At 39.7% G+C, this 8,741-nt stretch overlaps 1 protein-coding gene across 1 annotated transcript in view; it reads right to left on the bottom strand.

Annotated features, from left to right (window-relative positions):
• The window catches only part of Ccdc117 (coiled-coil domain containing 117), a 24,585-nt gene that overhangs the window by 4,961 nt on the left and 10,883 nt on the right, over positions 1-8,741 (bottom strand). The window contains exons 2-3 of the mRNA XM_010603716.3: positions 2,014-2,238; positions 1,047-1,184 (exon numbers count right to left, since the gene is read on the bottom strand). Coding sequence (XP_010602018.1) covers positions 1,047-1,184; positions 2,014-2,238 — 363 coding nt within the window. The remainder of the gene's footprint in view (positions 1-1,046; positions 1,185-2,013; positions 2,239-8,741) is intronic.

Below are 8,741 nucleotides of genomic sequence, written 5' to 3'. Positions count from 1 at the left end.
AATCATATAAAAAAAAAAAAAAAAAAAAAAAAAAAAAAAAAAAGCTCTGCTAAAGCCCTTGAGATATTATGCTATGAGCTGAGAATATAAACTTTGGTCTTTGGCTTTCATTATAACTATTTTGATTGTTGGGACATTTGTTTTCTTGTTTTTTAGTACTGGGAATTGAACCTAGGACCCTGCATTTGCCAGGCAGGCACAGCACCACTGAGCTATATTCTTGGCCTGGGACATTTGTTTTCTTCATTTCCTAGCTCTTTTTTTTTGAAGATAGAGTATCACTATATAGTGATCCTCCTGCTTCAGTCTCCAAGTACTGGGATTACAGGCATGCACCACCACACCTGGCTGTTTCCTAGGTCTTAGAGGTGTTTGTGGATAATGGAAAGACAGATAAACTAGAGGTTTCAAAATGTGGTTCTTGTTGGGTGTGGTGGTGCACACCTATAATCCCAGAATTTAGGAGGCTGAGGCAAGAGGAGTGCTGTGAGTTCAAGGCCAATTTGAACTACATCTCAGAAAATGAAAAAAATGTGGTTCCTATAGTTTAACAAGAGGGTCCACTTGCCAGTCCTCTTTTTCCCAAATATTAAACTGGACTGCATTTTAGAACCTCAAAAGAACAACAGAATAAGTAGGCAAGGCTGCCACTCTTGCCTACTAAAAATCCCTGGTTACACAGCATTCTGCTCCCCTTCCATGAACTAAGAAAAAAGCCTGTCTCCTTGCCGGGCGTGATAGCGCACGCCTTTAATCCCAGTACTTAGGAGGCTGAGGCAGAAGGAGCACTGTGAGTTCAAGACCAGCCTGGGCTATACAGTTAAATTCCAGAGCAGTCTGAACTACATAGTGAGACCCTGTCTCAAAAAATAAAGAAAAAGAAAAAGCCTGCCTCCAACCTGGGCTTAATACAAAAAAATCTACTGAGATTTCACTTGCCTGGTGATAAAGAGATGAAGAACTGACCCAGACAGGATGGTTGGTGGTCACACATACTGGGGTTTCCTTTCAAGACAATTAAATGGAAACAAGGTAACAAAACTTACATAGACTCAATCATCTTCTTTGTAAAGACTTCATCAAATTCTTGCTTCAAACCTGTTTTCATGGTGTCAGAAAGGACAAGGCTGGGAAGATGGTTAACATGTCTTTCAGCTTCAACTTCTTCATCTTCATCAATTATCCTAAAGGCAGCAGATGTGAAGAAAAAACAGATTATGTGGTCAAACTATCATTTATTCTTCTAGTTAATGGATAAAACTATGAAAGTAAAAAAGGATAAAAGTAACAGGTGCTTAATAGCAAAAGAACAAATGAAGCCAAACCTCAATGGAAAAACAATCATCAAACAAGGCCACTCTTTTTCCCTGAGTGAAAAAAAGTATTCACAGAAGAAGTGCTCAACATTTCATTTAACAAACAAGTCTTTGTACTGAGTGTGGTTGTGCACGCCTGTAATCCCAGCGCTCAGGAAGCTGAGGCAAGAGGACTGCTACAAGTTCAAGGACAGCCTGAGCTACAAAGCAAGACTGTTTAAAAAAAAAAAAAAAAAAGTTTTAAGGCTGAGTGTGGTGGTACATGCCTAAAATCCCACCACTCTGGGAAGCTGACAAAGGACTGACAGTCTAACTGGGCAACTTAGTGAGGCCCTGTCCCAAAATTAAAAGGGCAGGTCCGGGGATTTAGCTCAGTGATTCCACCACCTCCCTTGGAAGCACAAGGACCCGAGTTCGATCCCCATTACCAATAAAATAAAATAAAATAAAATGGGATGGGGATATAGCTCAGTTTAAAAGCCTTAGGTTCAACCTCCAGTACCAAAAACAAACCAAGCCAAGCCAAGCCAAGCCAAGTCAAACAATGGAGTCAAATTTGAAAAAATAAATAACAGATCTCACAAACCAAAATTAATTATTCATAGATACTAAGTGAAAATATTTAATATAGCTCTATGAGAATTCACTTTAAAGAGGAACAGTAAGAAGCAAGCCAGATATATGTGCTGTCCACTACCTGTCCTCAATCTCCTGTAGCCTCCTTCGGGCAACCTCACACTGTGGTTCTCCAGTTGTCTGATCCATCTCTTCACAAATGGCATCTAACATGCCAGGTACAGGAAGCCCACCACTGCATGGGTTTACTCTGCGACTCTCTACGTCCGGATGTGTACAAAGAATCCAGTCATCAGGGCTAGGACAGAGCTCTGCTTCAGTCAGTCTTTTCTTTCTTTCTGGACAACTGGAAAAAAGAAGAAAAGAAAATTCAATAAAAACTTCAGTTATTACAAACTGAATGTTTATTATCTTTATTTCTAATCAAATTTTTTTGTTCTTTTGATACTAGGGATTGAACTCGGGACCTTGAACTTGCAAGGCAGGCGGTGGAACCACTGAGCTAAATCCTCGGCCTACATTTTTGATTTTTGAGACAGGAACTTGCTGTGTAGTCCAGGCTAGCCTACTCACTACGAAGCTTGGCCTCAAACTCGCAGCACCCTTACTGCCTCAGCCTCCCAAGTGCCTACATTACAAGTCATCACACCTGGCTCTCAATTCAAATTCTTAAATGTCTGAGGTCTCCCACTTGTAATCCCAGCTCCTTGGGAGGCTAAGGCACAGGATCACAATTTTAATGCCAGCCTGGCCCTCAAAAAAAAAAGTTTTTTTTAAATAGGCTGGGGAAACAGTTCAATGGGAGAACATTTGCTCAGAATGTGTGGCCCAGGATGCATGTTCAATCCCTAGTGTTGCAAAAACCTGAAACTTTAGCTTTTTAAAAATATTTGAAAAAGTGGGGAAGGGGAACCATGCCTGCTCCCAACCCAGCCGCCATCGCTCAAGCGCCGGGAGGAAGCCTGGGCCCGATCCACCTCGGGAAGGAGAGCCACGCCTGCTCCCGACCCAGCAGCCATCACTCAAGCGCCGGCAAGGTAGCCACGTCGTCGCCCCTGAACCCCCACAAGCCCCCCCGCCGCACTCTCAGACCTCCTGACTGTGCCAGTCTTTGGACCCACTCTGCAAAGACAGAGGTGGTTATCAAGGGTATTTTTCTGAGTTCCCAACTCAGAAAAAGAAAGGGCGTGCGAAACCTGTAATAGAAGGTTGCGGAGTTCAACCATTCAGAAGGTTGGGGAACTCAATCTGGGCCTTGCAGCCCGAGGTCAGTCAGCATCAGGGGGTTCAGCCATCAGCTAACTGAGATCAGGGGTCTTGCATCCTCACTCTGAGCCATTAAATGGTAAATACACTATATTGAAATTTTGTTCACTGCAGACATGTTCTGGATTTCAATTTAATTCAAATGATTTAAGGGTGATAGACTAGTGACTATCACCGGTGGTCAGTGTCAAAGTTGTGCTTGATCTTAATGTGTTGCTGATTGTATCAGTTGGGGTAAAGCATTGCCGTTGATTTGATGAGCTGTTTTCTCTGATGTTATGAAGATGAGAATGTCTGTGGGTCGTTAGAGACACAGAAGCTAGGGCGCAACTATATCAGGAAGATTTGGGTGATAATCCAGAGATTAAACCAAGGACAGTCCGACAACAAAAATTAAAATGGGAAAACACTTAAGCAAGACACAAGGACAGACTTCCAGTTTACCAATAGCAAACAGTAGGGCAAATGAGGATGAAAAGGCCGATAGTGAACCACCAGGACACCCTGAACTCAAAGCACAGGAAGTAACAAAACAGATCAATCAGGCTCTGGAAAAATTCAAAACTGCAAAATGGAAAATGGAAGTCATGATTCGAGACTCTAGAGCAGAAACTGACAAAAAAAATAGATGAGCTCAGGACCATGATAGAAGCCAAGAAGGCCCAGCATAAGAAAGAAATGGAAAAAATAAATGCCCAATATAGGAAAGAACTGGAACCCATAAAACAGATTCAAACAGATATCCAGGAGATTAAACACTCTATTGAAAGTGTACGCAACAGAATAAAACAATGTGAATATAGGCTCTCAGATATGGAAGATAAGATTGCAGTCAGTGACCATGAAAAGAGGAGTCTCTTAAAAACAGTAAGAGATCATGAGAAATCGATCCAACAACTCCTAGATGATGCAAAGAAGAATAACATAAGACTGATAGGAATCCATGAAGTAGCAGGAGAAAATACAAATGACTTAAAGCTGTTCGCAGAATTAATGACAGAAAACTTCCCAAACAGAGGGGAAGAATTTGACATTCAGATAACTGAGGCATATAGGACCCCAACTAGCTACAATAAAAAAAAATCTACACCTAGACATATAATAATGAAGATCCCAGAAACCCAACAGAAGAACAAAATACTACAAGCAGTAAGAGAAAAGAAACAAATCACATACAAAGGAAAGCCCATCAGAATCACAGCAGACTTTTCAACACAAACGCTTGGGGCAAGGAGAGCCTGTAATGAGATATTTCAAGTACTAAAAGAGAACAATCTCCAACCTAGACTGATGTATCCAGCAAAACTCTCTTTCAAAATGGAGGGGGAAATAAGACACTTCCATGACAAAGAACACCTGAGAAACTATATGAATACCAAACCAGCACTACAAGGAATTCTAAACAAGATCCTAGAAAAAGACAATGAAGGCAACAACACCATGAGGCCCAACAGAGCAAATCAAATAGGCAAGGCAAGAAATAAAAAGGAGAAGTTGAAAAAATAAAAAGAGTCAACAAAAGGCCAATAATATGTCAATAATAAGTCAGTACATATCAGTTATAACCAGCAATGTCAATGGCCTCAACTCACCAATCAAGAGAAATAGACTGGCAAAATGGAATAAGAAGCAAAATCCAACAATATGTTGTATACAAGAAACACACCTAGTGCAAAAAGAAGCCCATAGACTGAAAGTGAAAAGATAGAAAACAATTCTCCATGTGACAGGAGCCCAGAAAAAAACAGGGGTAGCAATCTTATTTGCAGACAAAGTAAATTTCAAACCAAAACTGAATCTAGTACTATTGATGTAGGACGGTACTGTATCATACCTCTATGAATGTAAAATATCTAGTACCTGCTTTATGATACATAGTAGGGACCATGCTTTATCAGAGCTACATTTAATGATATTACTCTAGAATGTTCTCTTTCCAGATGATGATTAAGAGGCTAATAGAAAAAATGGTGCCAGGTACCACAACAGCAACAGAACTTTGCTGGTGTCTGGATATTATTCTTTTGTTTTGTTTTGTTTTGTTTTTTAAATGGAATGTGCTGAATGTCTATAATTTTGTTCAGATGACTGCAGACCCTGGAAAAGCTGTTGCTGCTATCGATGCATAACATAGTATTATTAGTCTTTATATACACATATGTATATATAAATTGAAGTTTGGGAAACTTTAACGGTGCTGCCAACTTTGGAAATAGTCATCCCAATTTACTGTGTTGAGTTGGCATTGTACAGAAATGGACAAGCATATTGGTCTAGAAATGTTAATTTATTTTTATTTTTATTTTTTATTTTTTTTCCATGTATACAGGGGTAACACATCGTACTAAATATGTAAGGTCATATCTACGTGGGTTTGATTACAGAAACTAATAAAGTATTCTCTAAATAATGAAAAAAAGAATAAGATAAGACTATAAGAGCGAGAAGCAATTTAAATATGTTCAGGGACCATTTTCATCTCCAGAATTAAGGATTATTTTAATGTTACATCATTGCCTTTTCTCTTTTACTTTCCTTTTTAGTTTTATTTTAGGATTCCCTATTTTTAATGTTCATACAGAGATTTCTTTAACTGAAATACCGAATAGTTTCTTTGGTGTGAAAAACTATAATAGTACACAGGATCCTAATGAGATAATTAATAATGTGAAATAGGAAGTAAAGGGCTAAAGGTGTAGGGAAAGTGGGAAGGGTGGGGGAAAGGTAATAAGGGAGAGGAAAAAAATATGAGAAACTGAAAAAATGGAAATAAAGTGTTTGTAAATGGGGAGGGGAGGAGGGGGTGGAGGGAGGGCAGGGACAAGGGGAAAAAATGAGAATCAAGACCTATTATGTAAAGGCACAGAATCCCAATGATGAATGTAATTGTATTGTATACGTAGATTGTACCAATAAACTCAATAAAAAGAAAAAAAAATTTGAAAAAGTAAAAGTGAAGAGGGAGAAAAACTAGTTCTACAGAGAGAGATTGGGCTGAGTTGAAGAGGAAAAGCAAGATAAAAGTACACTCAGGAGGACACAGGGTGGGCTATCATGAGGAGAGCCACAACAGCTAACTTTAGCTTTTTTGTGTGTTAAATAATGGAACATCGGGCATTTTTTCCCATCATTCTCACAAACTCCTTGAGATGTTTTCTTCTACTACTCTTTACTAACTTAGCACGGGTCAGGCATACCTGTAATCCCAGCACTCAGGAGGCTGAGGCAGGAGGATGACTGCCAGTTAGTTCCATGCCAGCCTGAACTAAATAGTGAGTTCAAGGCCAGCCTGAACTACATAGCAAGACCCCGTCTTAAAAATAAAACGACAACAAAAAAAAAGGTTTTACCCTTTTAAAATATAAATGTTCAAGACAGAACTTAAACCAAAAATGACAATGCACTGTTAGCCATACTTTGTCACACTGGTGGTGCTTCCCCACATACGTGGGAATGGGGTCTGATAAACATCTCATGTTCCCTTAGGGCAAAAATGCACACCTTGTCAGGTGTGTTCCACATACTAGAAGCACAGGTGATACCATGCTTTCTTGATCCTCATCCTACCCCCACCAGCACAATGTCAGATGCTAACATTTGGCTCTCAGTTCCTGACCAATAATCTTCTCTTATTCTGTAACATCCTGTATTTTCTGGACAAATATATAAAATCCTTAGAATTAACCAAATAAAATTAATCAAACTCAACTTCTTGTTTTTCTTAGACAAGGTCCTACAATGTACTTCAGGGTGGCCTCCTGCCTAAGCCTTCTGAGTGCTGGGGTAACAGGTACACACCACAATGCCTGTTTTCCAGCCTTTTTGGTGGTGCCAAAGACTGAGCCCAGGACCTTGTGCATGCTAGGCAAGTGCTCTACCACCAGGCCCCTTCAACACTTTTTCTTTTTGGTGCTGGGGATTGAACTCGACCTTGCTCTTGTGAGGCAGATGCTGGAAGCACTGAGCCAAATCCCCAGCACAACACTTTTTTTGGAAGCAAAATCTTTTAATGGTACATTTTATATATATATATATAATTATTATATATATATTATTAATATTAATATATATATATAATTAATAACACTCATCATAGGGAATTTGTGCCCGTATGATATATCTTGCTTCTTTTTTTCCCATTCTAACCTCCTTCAACCCATCTTCCTTGCCTTATTTACAAAAGCTGTTTCCATTTTTTCCTTCTATTATTTTTTTCTTGTCCCTCCCCCATTCCATTTCTCATTTGAACATTTTCCTCCTACTTCCCAATATCTATTATTTATTTTGGTCCTTATTTCCACTTTCAGTTTCTCATACCTGAGAAACAATGGAGCATTATTTTTAAACATGCATGTCTCATTTATTTCACTTAAAGAGTAAGGTCTCAATCCATTTAGCTAGAAATGTCTCAAGCTTATCCTTTATGGCAAAATAGTACTCCACTGCATAGAAAACATCTTTATCCATTCATCAGTTGATGGACATCTGAGCTGTTTCCAAGATTTAGCTATTAAAAAGCTATTTAGCTATCACAGACATCTAAAACATGGGTGTGCACATATCGCTGTGGTATGCTGCTTTTAATTTTTTCAGGAAGACACCAAGAAGAATAGCTGGGTCGAATGGAACCTCCAGATTTAGTTTTTTGAGCAATCTCCACACTGATTTCCACAGAGGTCGCACCAGTCTACACTTCCACCAGCAGTGAAGGATTCCTCTTTCTGCACAGCCCCTCCAACATTTGTTATAACAGTTCTTCTTTCTGGAGATGGAATCTCAACAATTTTGGCTTGGTTTTTTGAGACAGGTTCTCACTATGCAGTTGAGACTGACCTAAAACTCACTATGTAGCCCAGGCTGGTATTGAACTCACAGCAATCCTCCTGCCTCAGCCTCCTGAGTGCTAGGATTACAGGCATGCACCACCACACCTGGCTTCAACATTGTTTTTTGGCATTGGGGATTTAATTTAGGACCCTGCCCTTGTAAGGAAGGTGAGTGCCACTAAGCTAAACCCCAGCCCTCAGCATTGTTTTGTGTCTCTCATGACCAGCGATGCCTTTAACCATCTTTTTTTGTAGATCTGAAAAGTAGGACCTTGAAAAGTTAAAACTGGCCTCTCCAAAGTGACACAGTAAAGAACCGAGCTGCATGTTGGAGACCAGATCCCAGAGCTCTTAAATCTCACTTAATTCTATGCCATTTTCACTAAATCCCCCTGCCTTTTGTTTGTTTTGAAACAGGGTCTCAATATGTGTAGCTCAGGCTGGCTTCTAACAGCAATCCTCCTGCCTTCGCCTCTCAAGTACTGGGATTACAGGAATTACCCACCATACCTGGCTCCCCTACCCATTTTTTTTTGGTACCAGGGATTGAACTTGGGTCCTTGTACTTGCAAGGCAGGTAGTGGAACCACTGAGCTAAATCACCGGCCTCCCCTGCCTTTTTAAAAATTTATTTATTTATATTTTCCCCCCTGCCTTTTTAAACAAGTATTTGCAACTACTACAACATGCTCAGTGTTTAGCTGAAAGCTTCCTGAGGCAAGTAAAATACACAACTGGCTCTTTTTTTTTTTTTTTT

Source organism: Fukomys damarensis, unplaced genomic scaffold (assembly GCF_012274545.1).
Source record: "Fukomys damarensis isolate Sample0158 unplaced genomic scaffold, DMR_v1.0_HiC HiC_scaffold_12, whole genome shotgun sequence".
In the NCBI taxonomy this organism is placed as follows: Eukaryota; Metazoa; Chordata; class Mammalia; order Rodentia; family Bathyergidae; genus Fukomys; species Fukomys damarensis.
This window is presented reverse-complemented; position numbering and strand designations above follow the sequence as displayed.